Raw genomic sequence first — 20,041 nt, 5'->3', positions numbered from 1 at the left:
TTTTCCAACTGGCATGTTAGTCTTTTTCTGGTAGAAGATGAGGATGTGTGGGAGTGGAGATAGTACCATTGTATTCTTCAGGAGTGCTTGGATTTCCTACCTTGTTAAACAGTTTCCTGACTTAATTTTTTTAAAATAAAGGATTCATGATGGGAGAAAAGGGAATGGGAGATTTTCAATTCATAAATACAGTTCTGGCTGACATATATTAGAAGAGGCTAAAGGGTTTTGTTCTTTTTTTTCCCCCTTTGGATAAAAGTATGAAGCAGTGAACCAGGCACTGTGTAAGTACTTCTTTCTTTCCTCCATTCTCTAAAAAAAATGTTATCAAAAAAGGAGAGCCCAGCTCAGGCTAAGAAAGGAGCAGTTGCATTATGACAGAAAATCTTTTGCAAATCCCTTCTTCTCAGAAAAATGTTAGTAGAATGTGATTAGGCTCTCGTCAACTCAGATGGCAGGACTGTGAATTGATGGACTGCATATTCTCTTCATTCCCAGATGTTAAATGGTATTCTTTAGACTGATCCAGGTTGATACATATGTGGATACAACAAATATATTTATTATGATTATGGTAAATACAAATTGGTGTACACCATTTATCTTTTCCCTCTCCAGTGGAAAAATGGGTACAGTTATGTGTCTCAGGTATCAGCACAAACAGGGTTCTCTATTCCAATACTCTTTAGCTGATTAGCCCTATTAAAGAAGGGGTTTTCTTCCAACAAAAGAAATATTTCATATTAAATATAATCATTCACTTGTAAAAAGGTAATAACAACGAGAAAGGGGACATGTTTCCATTGACTAAAGTGTTTCTGTGTGTCTTCTTTGGAATTGTTTCCAGAGATTCATCTTTATAGTCACATTCATTTTCAACTCAAATAAGCAATAATCAACTTAATCACCAGGTTCCAGATGACTTGCCATCCTGCCCTCCAATCCCAAAACCTTAGAATGAAGGTTTGCTGCCATTAAGGATATTCAAAGGAATGTGATTTATGACTGAGCAGGCCTATTAAAATAATTGGTTATCTCACTGTAGATTGCCTTCTCTGTCTGAGATGTCTGTCTTGTCCTTTTCCTTAGGTACCAGAAACTGTGGAAAAGTTATGTGAAACTTCGCCACCTCCTAGCAAATAGTCCCAAAGTCAAACAAACTGACAAACAGAAGTTGGCACAGAGGGAGGTCAGTATTGAAACTGATTCCTTGGTGATTAATGATGATGTACCTCACATTTATTTCAAGATTGTTGCATTACATTGTACTTGTAGAATAAGTTAAAAATATAAAAAGTGCTTTTTTAAACAACCAAACTTTATTTCTCTTTATTGATCATTTAAAAAAATATTCTGGTACCCAAGAGAGGAGGATTTGTTTCTTAATGTGTTACTACCTTTGGGAATAATTTTTTTTTTTTTTCCATTTTTGGTAGTGCTGAGGATCAACCCAGGGCCTTGCACAAGTAAGGCAAATGCAGCAAACGCTGTACCATTGAGCTACACTGCCATTCCATTAAATATATCTTTCATAGAAATTGAAAAAAGCTTAAAGTTTGCTAAATTGGCCTTTTATTTTTGATTATAAAGTGCACATTATACAGCATTAAGTCTTACTGAGATTTCTTGGTCTTAGGGTTATAAAAAAGTCTTTCATAATTCTGGTGGTTTATCAGGGTAAACATGTTTTGTAAGGTTTGATATCCCACATTCCATATTTCTTCACCAATGAGTAGTAGTATCCTTGTTTTCCAGGACTGATGTTTTAGTTTAAATTTTAAAATAAATGGATTAGTATCAATACAGAATTTTGTCTCAGTGAGGTTTTTTCTGCTGTGATAGTAGAATAGCAAGGCTTGGAGGCTAGGGAAAGTGAATTCCGGCTTTGTCACTTACTGTGACTTGAGCCAGTCAGCCTTTTTGTAAAGGAGGGTTGAAGACTGAGAGGCTGACTGAAATGTGCCTGTTTTAATGCACCCAAGGAAAAAGGTGGGTGTGTGGGCTTCTGAAATGCTCCATTTAACATCTATCCTATGGTGTTTGATCTGTAGTAGGAACTTAATCAGTGGTGGAGGTTGTGGTGATTCCTCTTTATTATGACTTACTATGAGATTTTTTTTTATTGAACTGCATGTATACAAATATAAAATTATTTCTTATAATTAATTGTCTGAAGGGCATTGAGGTGAAGAGTCAGTTCTTGATTGAGTCTCCCAGGTGAAATTTTGGATCATTTATCTTTCTTTTTAATGTCCCCTTATAGCAGGAACGTAAAGAGGTTTGCAAATTAGAAGGCAATTTTTAGAATTTGTGGGTTGCAGATTAAGTGATTGTCTTTCTTAGATGGAAATGCTTAACATAAGGCTTGATATGAATATAATTTTTATGTGCTGAATTCAAATCCCAAACACCACATTTTGTTTCTCTTATCAGTGAAAGGACATATTTTGTTCGAATGTGCCAGATTAGTAGATTTGGTTTAGAAATTTCCTTATATAGTTACCATGAAGTTACCTTATACCCTTGGCTTCATACATCCCAGCCATCATTTCAAATAAAATATAATTTTGCACAAATTGGTTTGAGTACCTGAATGTAGAGATGATACTGAATTGTAAAGATAGTATCGAATATGTGAATCCAACTTATTTTCTAATGCTTGCTGTTTGGCTTAATATTGCTTTACAACTGTCAAGTTACTCATCATAATGAGTTCTTTTCTAGGAAGCACTCCAAAAAATACGACAGAAGAATACAATGAGGCGAGAAGTAACTGTGGAACTAAGTAGCCAAGGATTCTGGAAAACTGGCATTCGTTCTGATGTCTGTCAGGTGATGACACTTCTGAGAACACAATTATGCCCATCTCTCTCTTCCTTTAAAAGGCATTGGCACTGAAATTTTGTCTTATTGAAAAGTTTCTATGGAACACACTACCCTCAGGCTAAATGGAACAGGAAGCATAGATTGTTTTCTGTTGTTTGGGTTTTATTTTTGTTGTCTGTTCTGGTGGTGGTGGTGGTGTTTTGTGTGTGTGTGTGTGTGTGTGTGTGTACGTGTGTGTACGTCTGAGCGTGTGGGTGAGCGGGAAGGAGTGTATGTAGTAATTCAGACTCTTTACTTTAGATAAAGCTATGTCTGCCTTCAAATGCACCTGCCTAATTGCAGCACACATGTAGATGCTGGTACAAAAGAGATAATCTAGCAGCCATACAGGATCTTTGGAGTGTACAAACTTTCTGGAACAATGACCTAAATTTATATTGCAGAGAACTGAGGGCATTAATGAACAGAATCAGTATGCATTTCATATTTGAACCAAATGACAGTATTTTTTTTCTCTTTGGTGAACTCAGTAGAGAAATATTTCAGCCACGAGTAACTGACTCCTTAATGAGTATCTTTGTCTTTCCCATGGGTGGAATTTATACCAGATTAGATATCACCCAAAACCAGCATATTCTTAAGATCTTCAAGATAGCTGTTCATTGCACTTCATGAGAATTACAGTAAAGGAAATGAGTATGCAGACTGGGTTAGATAATGCAATTTGCTTTGTTCAGCCTTTTGGAAAAATAGGTCCAGGCTTCCACTTGTCTGTTTTGATGGTAGCATTCATTGTAATAAGTTCAGGCAACTTCCTAGATATTTATTTCATCATAAAGAATTTTTTGAAGAAAATCAATGTTGGCATTTAATTATTATATTGAACAGTACAGTTTAATCCAATAATTAAAAGTATTGCTACACAGTTCATTTACTGAGTGATATCCAAAGCTAACTATTTTTGTATTAAGATGAACTACTATTGTGAGAATAATTATCTACAGTGGTAACCAATTACATTCAACATTTTCTCAAGTTATTTTTTCAATTGACCAATATTTTTTACTATCAGTCCTTTGAGAGGTGAATATTTTCTGTCTTTGATTCTTTCCCAGCACCATTTGAAGTCATACCTTTTCATTTTTTCTATTTGTTAGTGTTTCCACAAAGCCAGTGTTTGGTAATCTCAGTGATAAGTAAATCAGAGTTCATTATTTAAGAAGTCATAACATTTTAGGAGCTATGGGCATGGCTCAGTGGTGGAAGCACTTACCTACCACATTTTGAGGCCTAGCACATTTGATCCACAGCACCAAACACACGAGAAAGTTTCATCAAACTGTGGTGTATTAAGAATTGCAAGAAAACTTAGAGCCTCCTAGTTTATTGGTTTTTATAGTTGTGTTTTTGATTAACTCTGAAGTATTTTTTCCAAACAAAACCCTGTGGAGCTGTAATTTGTAAAAGGAGGGAGGAAAAAACTGTCTGAATGGTCGGGTGCTGGGATGGAGAGAGTGTCTCGTTTTCCTTGGTTTCTCTGCTCCATGTAGCAGTCATTAAGCCGGTTTATTCCACTGAACTTTTTTTTTTTTTTTTAAGTATTAAACCCTTTTATTCTTTTTTTGATAAAACAGGGATGCTAAATGATCTGTTCCAATGTAGTTTTATATTCTTTAGCAATATCATAGATGTCTTGCTCTGGTTGTACAGCTAGTAGAGAGGCAGCTCAAGAATTAGGTTCTCTTTTTTTCTCTCTGTGTTGTCTTCTATATTCTGCCTCAGGATTGATAGGCAAAAGGACTCATTTGCCTTGATTAATGGTCAGAGAAAAATTGATCCTGGTTAATCCCCTGCAAAAGTGAATGCTTCGTGTTCTAATAATAACTTTCCCTCTATAGAACTCTCCCTGTTCCAAAGAGAACTGTCATCTATTTAGAAGTCATGCTTCCATTTCTTGTTTCTTTTGGTAGATGTCTTTTTAACATTTAAATACGATTACCCTCATGTTTAAATTACTTGATAAGAATCTAAATTGCTGGGCTGGGGATGTGGCTCAAGTGGTAATTCTCTCACCTGGCATGCAAGGGGCGCTGGGTTCGATCCTCAGCACCACATAAAAATAAAATAAAGTTGTTGTGTCCACCGAAAACTCTCTCCTCCCTCTCTCTCTCTTAAAAAAAAAAAAAAAAAAGAAAGAAAGAAAGAATCTAAATTGCTGCCTCTGAGTTCATATGTATAGAAGGAATTACTTATGGTTTGTTTAAAAAAAAAGAAAGAAAGTTTGTATATAAAAAGGAATGAAAATGAGCCAGCCAGCTACCTAAAAAATCAGTATAATCTAAAGAGAAGAAAATGTAAGGGATGGAGGTATAGCTCAGTGGTATAGTACTTACCTAGGATGTAGGAGGACTTGGGTTCCATCCCCAGTATCGCAGAGAGAGAGAGAGAGAGAAGGAAATCTAAGAATGATTACATTGTGGGGTTGGGAGTTGCCTCTCTGCTTTGAAATAGCTTTTTACACATCAACATCAAATCATCTTGGAGGCATTCTGTAGCTCTCAGCTTTAGGTGAACAGATGAGTTATTTGTTTATCTTGATATGAAATATAATGTCACTGTAATATTCTTGAAGTTGTGAAAGTGAATTATTACCTGCACTGAACTTAAAATGTTAACATATAGAGATGCCACCTTGAGAGAATTTGGAAGTGTTACTCATCAACTCAATCATTATAGTCAAGCAACCTAGTTCTAATATTAAATCCAAAAAGCTAAAGTAAGATAGAAATTATGTAGGGGAGAATGATAAGGGGAAATTGATTAATAATAGTTGCCTCTAAATTAATGAGTTTAGCCATACATTTTGGTTCAATTTTTACATTGAAATTCTTTAAGTAAACAGTAAGGGGCAACATAGTTCCCTCTAGTTTGTGTGTGTGTATAAATCAGATAAAACTGAATATATTTTGCAGGCTGCTTTAGGCTTATTTCTAAGGGTCGTCTTAACTTTCTTTGTATAGTCCATTGTGTGGGTGACTACTCACAAGCTATACAAGTTGACATTTTTATTGCTTACTTGGTTTTTATGTTGTTCTTCATGATTTTGGTTGTAGAGGTTTAAAAAATATTTATAAAATTGACAGCTTTTTAAGAGGCACAAACAATGATTTTATTGTTTTCAAGTAATATTGGCTTGCACCTTGGAACTGTTATTTCATTTCTTATCCTAGAACAAATGTTTTCTTTGGGTATGTGTACTTCAAATAAGATGGCATAGAATAATGCAGTTTAAAACCTTCAGAACAAAGGTATTTAGTATTTTGGATAATGAAGAATAAAGAATCTGAGAGACTTGAAAAATAGCAGTTAAATTAATTTATACACTGAATACGTAGAATAACCCTGATGCCAGTTAATAGATGGGCTTATACTTAACTTTAAGAGAAGAAAGACTGAGTGCTTCTCAGAAATCCTTTGTTTGTTTGTTTGCTTTTCTCCTTCTATTTGGTAGTTCATCAATATAGAACTTACTCTTTATTGATAATAACTGCTAGTAGTTATCTGCCCAAAACTTTGTGAGGCTGTCTGGCTGCTGTAGGAGATAAAACTGTTGTGATAAATCCAAGGTGGAGTGATGTAAGAGTACATTTTCCTCGGTCAGAGAAGTTGGCAAGAGTTATTAGGTGGTTAGAAAATTCCACCTGGTATCCCAGCCAATGTTAAGAGGAATGAGAACAGGGCAGATGCTGTAACCTGTGGTTATATGGAAACCAAATGCAGACTTGTCACAAAGTTTGGAGAGAAACCATTGAAGGATTTTCGCTGTGTTGCTGTTTGCTAGTGAATTCTGGGCATTGTGGAGGAAAAAAAAAATCAAAACCTGGATCAGTCTCATTCACCAGTACCTTCCCTTTTCTTCCTTCCTCCCAACTCTTGATCTGCTTGCTCTACTGATATCCCTTTTATTATCATTATCATTATTATTTAATTAATATATTATAATTACATGTATATATAGATCTATCTGTATCTGAGACTGGAAAAAAATGGAGCATGATGAGTCAGAAGAGGAAGAAAAGGAACAGGCCACTATAGAACCTGACTTTTAAGAACAGGAATTTTTTACAAGGGTACTAAGAACACATAATGGAGCTTGGTGTGGTGGTGCACACCTTTAATCCCAACTACTCAGGAGTTGCACCTTTGAACTGTTATTTGATTTCTAGAACAAATGCAGAAGGATCATAAGCTGAAGGCCACCCTAGGCAACAAAGACTCTTATCTCAAAATAAAAAGGGCTAAAGTTGTAGTTCCATAAAGAGCATTTATCTAACATGTATGAGACCATACATGTTGAGGACAACAAATTGAATCTCCAGTAGTGCAAAAGAAGAAAGAATTTTGCACTTTAGGTTAAATGGAATCTTCTATGGAAGGAGACACCTGGCCCTGTTTTGTCTTGAGGAGGAGGTTTGTGAATAGCACTAGACAGCTTCATGAGGGGCAAAGAACTGTGCCTTATGGTCATCTCACCAGTGTGAGGCTGGTGTCCAACTGGGGACACTGACTCCTGGAAGAGAAACAGGAGGGAGGCTTGGGAAAAGAGGAGCCACGCTGAGCTGGTGTGTTTAATTTGAGTGGAGAGAGAGAGACGTTTTGAATCAGTTGATGAATGTGCTGTTTTCCTGGAGTGACCAGGTGAAATGGGTTGGAGGGCTGCCATGGTTGTCAGACCAACTCTTGCTCAGTGATTTATCAAAGAATGGCTGCACAGGGAGAAGAAACATCTCTAGGGATTAAGAGATTCTGGACAACAAATTGAAGGAAGAATTTTGTAAGTTAGATTATACGGTGGGGAGAAGGACATTTTCTTTTATTGGTGCATTTTAGTGATACATAATAGTGGAATTCATTATGCAATATTCAAGCATGAACATAAAATAATTGGATCCATCTAATTCCCAGTACCTTCCCTTTACTTCCCTCCTCCCAACTCCTGATCTGCTTGCTCTACTCTACTGATATCCCTTTTATTATCATTATCATTATTATTATTATTTAATTAGCATATTATAATCACATGTATATAGAGATCTGTCTGTATATCTATAAAAGCACGATTCATTGTGGTTTGTTTGTACATGGACATAGCTAATTTGGTAGGGTGGTATATGCGTTAATCCCAGCTACTTGGGAGGCTGAGACAAGAGGATCACAAATTTGAGGTCAGCTTGGGCAAATTAGTGAGGCTGTGACTCAAAATAAAAAAGGACTGGGAATATAGCTTACTAGTGGAGCTCTAGCCTAGTGTGTGTGAGACCTTGGGTTTGATCCCTAGCACCACAAAGAAGGAAATATCCCTTTTATTATCATCTGAGAGGTGACCCGCTTTAAACAGTTAACAAATGGATTTTGATTTTTGCACTACATGAGCTGTTTTTTTTTACTGGAGACTTAGTGCTACTTGTAAAGGAAGGAAAGAAGTCTTTGTTTAATGACTAAGGTCTGATAGAGAATTTGTGTGTGTGTGTATGTGTGTGTGTGTGTGTGTGTGTGTGTGTGTGTGTGCGCGCGCGCGCTGGGGATTGAACCCAGGCTCTTGTGCATGTGAGGCAAGCACTCCACCAACTGAGCTATATCTCTAGCCCCGAGAATTATTATTTTTTATTAATGAAAAGTTTTTAAACACATACAAAATTAGAAGAGTATAATGAACTCTGTATATCTATCACTCAACTTCAAAAATTCTCAACAGCATTTCTATAATACAGATAACTAGCTACTGTTCACATTTTCCTGATTTTCTGTTAAGTGTATTTCAGTCTGAATTGAGGTTCAAATAATAATAATGCATTGTGATTAGTTAATTTTTTTTTTCTTTCAGTACTGGGAATTGAACCCAAGGGCTCTCTACCACTGACCTATACCCACAGCCCTTTTTTATTTATTTTGAGGCAGGGTCTCGCTAAGTTGCTGAGTTTGTGATCCTCTTGTCTCAGCCTCCTGAGTAGCTGGAATTACAGGTGTGCACCACCACACCAGGCTAGTTAATATCTTTTTAATCTGTAGATTTTTATTCCATTTTTCACTTTTTTTCTCCTTGCCAATATTTCTTGAGGAAAATGGGTCATGTGTTGAGTAGATGTTCTGGGGTCTGATCTAGTGTTGCTGACTGCAACTGTATGGTGTCCTTCAACATTGCTTCCGTCCCTTATTTTTCCTTTAAATTGGTAGATCTTCAACTGCAGTTTGAGACAGTACCACTGGCCACATGGCTATTTAAACTTAAAATAATTTAAGTGAAAATTTAAAAAGGTATTTTCTCAGTTGCCCTAGCTACATTTTGAGCACTCAGTAGACCCCTGTGGCTACTGCCTTTTTAAACAGCAAAATGTAGAACATTTCTGTCTTCACAGAGAGTTCTGTTGAACAACAGTGGTCAGATTTTAAGTTCATTGTTTTTGTAAGACTTTCATAAGCAATGGTAGTCTCTGTGTGTTACATTGTCACCGCTCTGTGTGTTACATTGTCACCGTTGGTGGATTATTACTTAGCTGGTTCAGTAATTCATTGCAGTCTGCCAAAGAGATATTTTGTCTTCCTTCGTTATTAGAGTATTTTTTGAAAAAGAATCTGTTCCTCACCAACTATGTTTCCTCACTTTGGACTTGATCTTGATTCTCTTTTGTTGCTCTTAAAATTATTTAAGTGAAATAAATCTTGTACAATAAGTGGAATACTTCTTGGTACTTTTAGGAAGGAGGTGTAAGCCAGGGTAGCTTTTCAGGGATCTTGAGCTCCTCCTATTCTTTCTGCAGTGTTAAAAATGCAGCCTCCAGGTGGCACCTGTCCCTGTGTTTATTTAGACCTTTTCTTCCCTTTGTCCTTTATTGTCTCTCTCCTGTTCAATGCCTTCTACCCCCAGCACACTCTGTTCATGGTAGAGCCTGCAAAGGAGCTTTAGTTTTTAGTTTGGAGTGTTTAAAGGACGGAGACTTCTCCAGTACTGTCCAACTGCCTCTTTTCTCACCCTGTGAATTAGATTGTGCACAGCCCTCTCTAGTTTAGGTCACTTTTTTGTGTGTGTGGGGTAGTGTTGGGAATTGAACCCAGGGCCTTTTGCATGGAAGGCCAGCACTCTACCAACTGAGCTATATCCTCAGCCCCTCAGTCACATTTTTAAGAAATACTAGCTGTTGATTTGGGGATGCTTCCATTCTCAGAGCTGTCAGAAGCCCTGTTACTCTCCCTCTTTTCTCTCATGTTAATGCTGAGGTCCCCATGCTGCCTATTCTCATTCACTTTTATTTGGTGGTTTGTGAGGATTCCTTATCTAGTTTTTACATAGCTGTTTTTCAGAGGTGTTTGGTTTTGCTAGTGTAGTTCTCCTGTCTTGGGAGAATTTAAGGAGATTTGAAAACTACGCTACCATTTTCTCACAATCTCTCAAAGGAGTGTTTTTGTTTGTTTGTTTAATTGAAGGGAAAGTATGATGCTCAGTGATTTTAATTCAACATTGCAAATATTTGGTAATTTTTAAAATGAATTAGAGATTATAACAGTCTCGTAGATAACACTGAAACATGATTGTCTCGAATCCAGGTAGAGGTGGATCATACATAACTTTCCATGATACTCGAGGAAATAGACCTATTTGGAAGGAGAAACTGGCTCTGTTTAGAGCAAGTTTAGGGGAAGAGATGAAGGGACTAAAAGTTGTTTTATATGAGACAAGGTGGAAATAAGGGTTAGGTTAGCTAAGGTAAGATGGTGGTGGTGGTGGGGGGTCATGCCACAAAAGTGTTCTGTTTGTTTCCAGAGGTAGAACTAGAAAGAGAAGGATAGGCCTCCTATGAGACAGATTTGGGCTTGAAGTGTAAAGTGACTTTTTAATACTCAATTAAATTCTAGAGTGAGTATTACTTTCCTGACAAGTAATGATTCATTACTCAGGAGGTATTAAAAAATAAGAAGCTTGAGGTCAAGTCTGTACTTTAGAAAGGCAGTTGCTCTGCATAGTTCTCATGGCTCATCACCTTGAGCTGTCAGCATCAACTCCCTTGAGCTTCCTGCAGTTTAAATGGCTTCAAAACTGTGTTATACTTTGGGTGCATACTTTGTGTTCATATTGTTGTTTTTAAATATAGCACTTATAAAAACAAAGTGGACCAAGTGCCAGTAACTCAGATTATAATGGAGCCCTTGATAGCAAAAACAGGGTGTTCATCTTTTAATCTTCCACCGATATTGTAAGGCCTGGCACATGGAGGTGCTCAATGTATATTTATTGAATGGAGCTGGCAAGAAAGATTTTCTGTTGATTAGAGATCCTATTTGGTAGAACTAGTCTTTCTTTATAAGTTAATAATACAGGGAACTGATTTCTGTAGTTTCAAGCAAATCCATTTTCATGTATTTTTAAACAATACCAGCTTAAAATACTTCAAAGACTGAAATGATGTAAAGCATATGTCAATCATTTTGTGGGCTGTGCCCATCCTCCAGGTTCTAATGAATAAGAATGATTCCTTCATTTTCTTGAGTTCTAGGGAAACATTCTTAAAGAAAAGAAAAAAATATGCCTTTCATGAAATCATCTCCCAATAAGGAATCTTTAGCCAAATGAAAAGTGATTGAAGCAAAAATATAAGTTCCATGTCCTCAGGTGCCTTAACTGTATTTGATGGTTTTACAAAAGTTGTCTTTGGAATGTTAGATCATTAAATGTTAAACCTAGAGTGGCTTTTGGAGATCATTTGGATCAGAGGTTCTTTATCAAAAGATAATGATGGGGTTTAGATTGTGAACACATAACAATTGGGTATAACTTTTGCATGTTTCTATATATATGGGCATTTTCCTGGGGAAGGTCATTTTCCTTCAATTATCAAAACTGTCTTCACCCTAAAGAAGAATGAATCCTAATCCAATTTTTTTTTGTGATTAGAAACGGGAGGCACAGAAATACATGTGCCTCACTCGAGGCTGCCCTGCTGCATACTAATGGAACAAGAGCGGCTCCTACTTGAATAAGGGCTGAGATTTTTGTATTTACTCATTTAATCCTTTTACTATACATGGGAACTAAGATAGAGAGGTAAAGTAATTTGCCCCAAGTCACACAGTGACAGAACAGGATTTGGACTCAGGCATTCTGGTTCCACTGACTAGATAGACCCTTAATAACTACAGTATGCCACCCCCTATGGATGATTCTATAGGATGCCACACACCCAGTAAACTGTTCTAGGATTTTGCAAGATGAAATTTGTCATGTGGAAATGATTCCTGTTTGTTGTAAAATAAATGAAGCATTTTTATAGGGTTAAACATATTGAAGTATTTCTTTCTAGCATGCAATGATGCTGCCTGTTTTGACCCATCATATCCGCTACCACCAATGCCTGATGCACCTGGACAAGTTGATAGGATATACTTTCCAAGATCGTTGTCTGTTGCAGGTAAGAATTGCTCTCCTGTGAACTACCCTAATAAAATACAAGTAAGTTATCTTGCAGATTTATAATGATACATTAGGTTCTCTTGTGGGAGTGATAAGGATTTTTGTTCTACCCTGGTTGCTTTCAAATCCTTCCTCTCACATTTATTTGAGGTTCTCCCTACAGAAATAGGCTCAAGCTAAAATCGGCCTTCAATCCTGAGCCCTCTTCCATTGCTTCCTTCTTTTTGCCTCTTCTTTCCAGTGCTGAGTGTGTAATTCTCTGAAAGGCATGGATTTTTAGGTTTTTTTTTTTTTCTTTTTCCAGAAGAGGGCTTGTGCCTGAGTTCTGGAAGTTTGATTCTGGAGGAGATAAGATGGAATGATCAAGGTTAAAAATCTGACTGGAGCTGGGCATAGTGGTGTATGCCTGTAATCTCAGCGACTTGGGAGGCTAGAGCAGGAGGATTACAAGATTGAGGCTAGCCTTGGCAACTTAATGAGGCTCTAAGCAACTTATCAAGACCCTATCTCAAAATAAAAAAAAGAGTTTGGGATGTGACTCACTCATAAAGCATCCTTGAGTTTAATCCTGGTACTCTGTCCCCCTCCCAAAAAGTTGACTGGATAGACAGCTTTCTCCTTTTATTCAGGATGATCTAACGATGGTGTTTCTGTGCTGAGTTTTTAAGACTGAACTTATTTCATTGAAATTTTAGCTGGCCATGACTCATCCAAGTCATCATTTAAATTTTGGGATGAATCCTGATCATGCCAGGAATTCTTTGTCTAACTGTGGAATTCGGCAGCCCAAATATGGAGACAGAAAAGTTCATCACATGCACATGCGGAAAAAAGGTTCGTTTGGATGACTCTGAATCTCTACTCTCATATTTTGGCCCTGAGTTTCCTTAGTAATTCTTTAATCTTCTCCTTCTCTAGTGCTTCTTGATCCATTTTTAATAACTTCAGGTTGTTACTTTGGGAAGAGGATTATAATAAAGATAGATGAATTTTTTAGAAAAATTTCTTTTTATCAAGTGTTTTATATAATTGTTTATCAGACTTTTAGACATGCAGATATTAAGCCTTTTCAAGTCAAGTTGGGGTAAGAACATTTTCTGTGTGCCATATGATGGTCCTAGAATACTTTTAACGGTATTTATGTATTCATGTTTTTCTAAAAATAGGAATTAACACCTTAATAAATATTATGTCACGCCTTGGTCAAGATGATCCAACTCCTTCAAGGTAAAGTAGTTTTTAAAACAAAATTCATTGAGAAGTAATTCACATACAGTTTACCCATTTAAAGTGTACAGTTTAGTGGGGTTTTTTGTATGTTCACAAAATTGTACAACTATGACTACTTTCTAATCTTGGGATAGTTTCATCACCCCAAAAAGAAGCACTATCCATTAATAGTCATTTCCTGTTTCCTCTCAGCCTGCTGAGTGCTAGGCAAACACCATTTTATTTTCAGTCTCTTGGGCATTTGCCTGTTCTGAACATTTCCTATAAATAGTGTCATACAATATGTGGTCTTTTGTGGCTGACTTATTTTAATTCTCATAATGTTTTTAAGATTTGTCTATGTTATGTATCAAATTCATGCCAAATAATATCCCATGATAAAGTTACACCACATTTTATTTACCCGTTCATCAGTTGATGGGCATTTGGGTTCTTTCTAATTTAGGGATATTATTATGAATAATGTTGCTGTGAATATTTGTGGACAGATTTTGTGTGAACATATGCTTTGATTTTTCTTGGACATAAACCTTGGAATGGAATTGCTGGGTCATATGGTAACTGTTTCATCTTTTAGGAACTGCCAAACTGTTTTTCAAAGTGATTATACCTTTTTATATTCCCAGCAGCAGTATATCAGTGTTCTAATTTTTTCACATCTTTTCCATACTTGTTATTACTCTTTTTAATTCTAGCCATCCTAGTGGGTATAAAGTGCTATCTCATTGTCATTTTGATTTGCATTTCCTTGATGGCTTATAATGTTCAGCATCTTTTCATATGTGGAGAAATATTTATTCAGATCCTTTCTCTCATTTTTAAATGGGTTATTTTTTATTGAGTTATAATAATATTTTATATATTCCACATACAAGACACATAATCTCATTTTAGGAATTGTCTTTTCATTTTCCTAATTATATCCTTTGAAGCACAAAAGTTTTAATGTTTTAGTTCATCTATTATTTCTTTTGTTGCTTATGCTTTTGGTGTTCTAAGAAACCATTGCCTAACATAAAGTAGGTATTGATCTGTGTGTCTGTCCTGATATCAGTTCCACACTGTTTTGATTGTGGTAGTTTTGAAGTAAGTTTCAAAGTAGAAGATATGTGAGTTTCCCAACTTTGTTCTTTTTAGGGTTTTTTTTTACATGAATTATTGGATCATCTTGTCAGTTTCTACAAAGAGGTCTTATGGGATTTTTTAAGGATTAGGTTGAATCTGTAAATCAATTTGGGAACAGTTACTATCTTGAAATTAAGTCTTCTGACCCAGGAATATGGGATGTCTTTCTATTTAAGTCTTCTTTAGGGAACATACAGAAATACATTTGATTTTTATATGTTGATGTTGTATCCTGTAACTTTTATCATCTTGTTTATTACTCTAATATTTTTTGTGAAGTCAGATGCTTTTTAATCGCTCTGGCTAGAGCCTCTAATACAACATTGAACAGAAGTATTAAAAGCAGATTCTTGACTTCTTCTTGTCCTAGCGGGGTGGATTTAGTCTTTCACTATTGAAAATGATGTTTCTTGAGGGTTTTTCACAAAAGCCCTTCAACAGATTAAAGACATTCTATCCCTGGTGTTATTTTTGTTGTTGTTGTTGTTGTTTTTAATCACAAAAGAGTGTTGAGGTTTGTTACATGCTTTTTCTGTATTGAGATAATCATGTACTTTACATTTTTTTTTCTTTTATTCTACTCATCTGATATAGTAATTGATTTGGGGGGATTAAACTAACCTTCCTGAGATAAATCTCACTTGATCATAGTGTATAATCATTTGTATATTGGTTTATATTTATCTGAGGATTTTTGTTTCTACATTAATAAGAGGAATTATTTATAGTTCTCCTTTCCTGTGAGGTCTTTCTTCTTCCTCCTCTTTTTTTTTTTTTTTTTTTTTTGGTACTCGGGACAGATCCCAGGGGTGCTTAACCTCTGAATTATAAACCTAGATTATTATTTTGAGACAGGGTCTTGCTAAGTTGCCGAGGCTGGCCCGGAACTGTGATCCTCCTGCCTCAGCTTTCCAAGTTGCTGGGATTACAAGCATGTGCCACCACATCTAGCTTTTGTCTGATTTTATTGTTGTGGTAATACGGTCTTCACAGAGTCAGTTGAGAAGTTTTATAGGTTGGCTTTTCTTATTTTATTTCTTGATTTCTATAAGATACCTTTTGGGGAGGGGTAGTGGGGGTTGAACTCAGGGGCACTTGACCACTGAGCCACATCCCGTCCCTATTTTGTATTTTATTTAGAGACAGATCACACTGAGTTGCTTAGTGCCTTGCTTTTGCTTAGGCTGGCTTTGAACTCAAAATTCTCCTGCCTCAGCTTCCTGAGCTGCTGGAATTCCTGGTGTGCTCCACTACTCCCGGCTTATAATATATCTTTATATATTAAAATTCTCACTTTGGGGTGGCCTTGAGTCCCTGAAGAATCTGGGGAGAAAGTGGGCTAGGTCTGTATAAACTCATTAGTACCCTTAAAAGACTGAGTGAAATCAAAGGCCTGATGGAAGAGACTGAGATTGCTAGCAGGAGGATTAAATTTTGTGTGAAGTTGAGCAGGTTATATTTTGAAAGCCAACAGGGGAGATTACTTGAGGGCAGCTTTCCTTTTTTAAATAGGAAGGTGAAGAGTTGAATAGCTGTGGTTGTGGGTATTCAGACTAAATAGATTAAAGGTAGGTAGAGAGGATCAGGAGTGATAGTTGAGGCAGTTGCTTCAGCCAATACCACAGCTAAAAGAATTGCTAGCAATGACCACACAGTCTCCTTTATGCATTTTTCCTCAATAGATAAAGATTCCCTTATCTTAAATGCTTAGGAAGTATTTCAGATTTGAGCTTTTTTAAAATTTTATTTTATAATATTTGCATTGATTTTAATCATTTGAATATCCCTAATTTGAAAATCCAAATTCTCCAAAATCCAAACTATTTTGAGCACTTATATGAAACTTGAAAAGTTTTGGATTTTGGAGCATTACCAGTTTTGGATGTTTGTTTGAGGGATGCTTAACCTGTATGCCACTTTCCTTTTTAAATTGGCTTGCCTCCAGTTGCTCTCTTTTGGAGGTTGTCATGAACTTTCCTCTCTACTCAAGAGGTGAAAAGCAAGATAGCATGGAACTTTAAAATTCTGATTTGAAGTTGAACATGTGCCTCACTAGGGTGTTTTGTCAGAGTCTAAGATCAGATAAAGGTCTACTTAGAGAGCCCTTAGTCAGGACATTATGACCATATTTTCATTTTTATCCTTCTGTATTATAGAGTGTTCAGATCCCTTCTAATTTTACTAAGAGGACCTTGCACGCCCCTCTAACAAAGCTACACACTCCATACTTTTCAATGATGAAAATATGGGTTTAAATCATCTTTGTCTCATAACACCCCAATTGTTGATATGTAAATTATATCTTTTTTTTTTCTTTTGGTATTAGAGATTGAACCCTAGAGTACTTAACCACTGAGCCATGTTCCCAGTCCTTTTTATTTTTTATTTTTATTTTTTAATATTTTTAACTTTTGTAGTTGTAGATGGACACAATACCTTGTTTTACTTATTTTTATGTCGTGTTAAGGATTGAACCCAGTGCCTCACATTTGCTAGGCAAGCACTCTACCACTGAGCCACAACCCCAGCTCCCTTCTTTATTTTTTTGAGACAAGGTCTTGCTAAGTTGCTGAGGTGGACCTCAAACTTGTGATCCTCATACTTTAGCCTACTGAGTCGCTAGGATTCCAAGCATGCACCACCACACCCAGTGAAATTACATGTTTGATGGTATCATTCACATTTCACAGTATTAAAAGTGATGCTTATCCCCCCCCCCTTTTTTTTTTTTTGTTGTTGTTGTACTAGGGCCTGAACCTAGGGCCTTGCACATGCTAGGCAAGTGCTCTACTACTGAGCCACATCCCCAGCCAGAGTTGGCTTTTGGGCTGGAGGATGTGGCTCAATAGTATAGCACTTGCTTCACATAACTGAAACTCAGAAAGGGCTTTCTTACCTTGGCAAAGGGGATGATATCTGAGAAATTATGTCATTTCTGATTTTAACATTTTGAAAATGACATCAGAGAACAAATACTCTCTTGTCCTTTAACTCTAGCCTCTGCTGCTTTTTGCCATGAGAATGTTGTTTTTTGCTGATGCAGAATTGACCCAGGTTTCTGTTAAGAAGAGCCTCATAGCCTCTACTACCAGCATCTGCTGCTATTTGCTGCTACTAGCAGCTTGTAGCTGTGGACAGTGCTGAATCTGGACTTAAGAAGCTTCTCACAAATTCAACTCAACAGACATTTATCCAGAGCCTTTTTAGTTTGAGGCAGTTTATAGGTATTTTAGGAGATCCAAAGGCAAATAAGACAAAGCCCCTTCTAACCAGGAGGTGTGGGGTGAGAATTCTAGAAGCATAAATAACTTAATATAGGAGGGACTCTGCTAAGTGCTTCAGTGAAGATCAAAAGCAGGACATACACACAAAACTGCTGAGAGGCTCAGGATAGATCTGGCAGTTGTTTAGGGATTAGAGGTCAGTTTTATACTGTGAGCTGAATAATTGAGTTGACTTTAAACTCTTTGCCCTCTCCTCTGTTTGTTTCTTGGTTGCTGTTATAAAATGGGTTGCTGTGGTCTCTGCTCCTTGGAAGTGTTTATCTTTGAAGCAGGTTTTAAAATTCTAAGAATCAGTAGTTAAATCATCACTACAGGCAAAAGAAATAGGGAGAGCTAGTAGGTTGAATGGGTAATTTGCTTCTGGACACTCATATAATTAGGAAAAATGGAAAGCATGAGGGCCGAGAAGAAGGGCTCTCAACTGAACTCTTCTAGACCCTCTCTCCTCTCCTTCCATCCTCCAGTACCATTAATGACTGACTGCCCTCTGCTAGAACACATGCAGATTGCCTCTTTGGTCAGGCATCTTGCTTGCTCTTTCTGGTGCCTTGATTCTAGTTCTTAGCCGTAACCAGCTCCATACCTTCCACCTGCTGAGTAAAGGCTAGGCCACCCTTCCTGGCAGCTCCAGCTCCATGACCTAGCCCCAGGCCACTTTTCCAGGCACGTCTTTCTTTCCCTTGTGGCTGTCCATCTCCCATGTAGATCATCATTTCAACTGCTTTGGAATCCCATGCAGCCTCGTGACAGCTCGTTCTGCTGGTATTTACTTACTTGTACATGTTTTCTTGTGTACTGTGATTATAGGTCTGTCCTACTTTTTTTTGTCCCCCCTCCCTTTCTATAACTAGTTCCTTCTTCAAAGCAAGCACTCAGTAATTAAGTATTAAAGGAAAGAATGTCATTCTCAATATTGCTTTTATTCCAGGCTATTTACTTATAGCCTAGAAAGAGAGACTTTGGGTCATTAAGCAGGGTAATGGTCATCAGAGGTCTAAACAGCTAGTGAGTGTCTTGTTTAATCTGATTTGGGGTCAGCTAGAATTTACAGAAAGGCACAAAGACTTAAAATTAATAAATAAATTTTGATAGCCTGTCTGCCTATCAAAACCATAAAATAATTAATTTTTATGATGGTATCCTTTCAAGCAAATATGCTATCCATAATTTTAAAAAGTGTCACTGTTGAAACCACATGAATCTCATTTGTATAGTTATATTTAACTCATGCAAATTGTGATGAAATATCACCGCCAAAAAAGTTTCTGCAGGATTAGGCATTTGATGGCATTCAAGATATTCATGTATTATCAGTAAGACCTTTGGGAAGGAGGAGCCAGGAGAGTGGTAGGGGAAACTTAAGAAAACTTAAGCAGCCTTGGTTTGGGTTTTGTTTCAAATTGGTAGAGTCATTACCAGATAAAACATATGAAAATCTATTGGGCCAGCAGAGAGGTTTATTAGGACTGTTAGTTGATGTCTGTATATTTAAGGCTCTAACAGTTATAGGTGTCATCCCTTGATATTCATGAGGGATTTGTTCCAGCTTCCACACCCACTGTGGGTGCCAGAAATCCATTGGTTCAAGTCCCTTCTATAAAATGGCATAGTATTGGTATGTAACCTTGGATGTACATCCTCCTTTAAATTATCTCTGGATTATTTTTAATACCTAATATAATACAAATGCTATGTAAATAGTACTTAATACTCTAATATTTACGGGGTAATGAGAAGAGATGCAGTTTTGGGAGGATTATTTTCAGTTTGTTGTTAGTGGAATTTACAGATGCAGAACTCATAGATAGAGGGCTGGCTATATATTATCTATACTTAAGTATTTTGCCTTAAAATACAATAAGAAATGCATTTAGTATAAATAAATCCCACCAGTGGATTTACTCATTTAAACATTTCTAGTTAAATCTCAAGAGATCCTTCATGTGGGACTCAAAGTGCAGTAGGGCTGTGACTTCTCCCCATATGTGTCTAGATAAATGCAATGAGCAGAAGTTTCTGAATTGGGTAGAAGGTTCTACTCACTGACTTCCAAGGTCCCTTGTGGCTCTACCTTACCAGTCATGCTGGATGACTAAAATTCAAGGAGAGAAAA

The 20,041-nt window shown here is 36.7% G+C and overlaps 1 protein-coding gene across 6 annotated transcripts in view; it reads left to right on the top strand.

Moving 5' to 3' along the window:
• Drosha (drosha ribonuclease III) overlaps positions 1 to 20,041 on the top strand; it is a 117,546-nt gene that overhangs the window by 59,360 nt on the left and 38,145 nt on the right. For all 6 annotated transcript variants that reach the window (XM_021726594.3, XM_013358782.4, XM_021726593.3 and 3 more), the window contains 5 exons: positions 1,090 to 1,189; positions 2,725 to 2,832; positions 12,180 to 12,287; positions 12,985 to 13,123; positions 13,456 to 13,516. In XM_021726594.3, coding sequence (XP_021582269.1) covers positions 1,090 to 1,189; positions 2,725 to 2,832; positions 12,180 to 12,287; positions 12,985 to 13,123; positions 13,456 to 13,516 — 516 coding nt within the window. The remainder of the gene's footprint in view (positions 1 to 1,089; positions 1,190 to 2,724; positions 2,833 to 12,179; positions 12,288 to 12,984; positions 13,124 to 13,455; positions 13,517 to 20,041) is intronic.

This window comes from Ictidomys tridecemlineatus, chromosome 1 (assembly GCF_052094955.1).
Source record: "Ictidomys tridecemlineatus isolate mIctTri1 chromosome 1, mIctTri1.hap1, whole genome shotgun sequence".
In the NCBI taxonomy this organism is placed as follows: domain Eukaryota; kingdom Metazoa; phylum Chordata; class Mammalia; order Rodentia; family Sciuridae; genus Ictidomys; species Ictidomys tridecemlineatus.
This window is presented reverse-complemented; position numbering and strand designations above follow the sequence as displayed.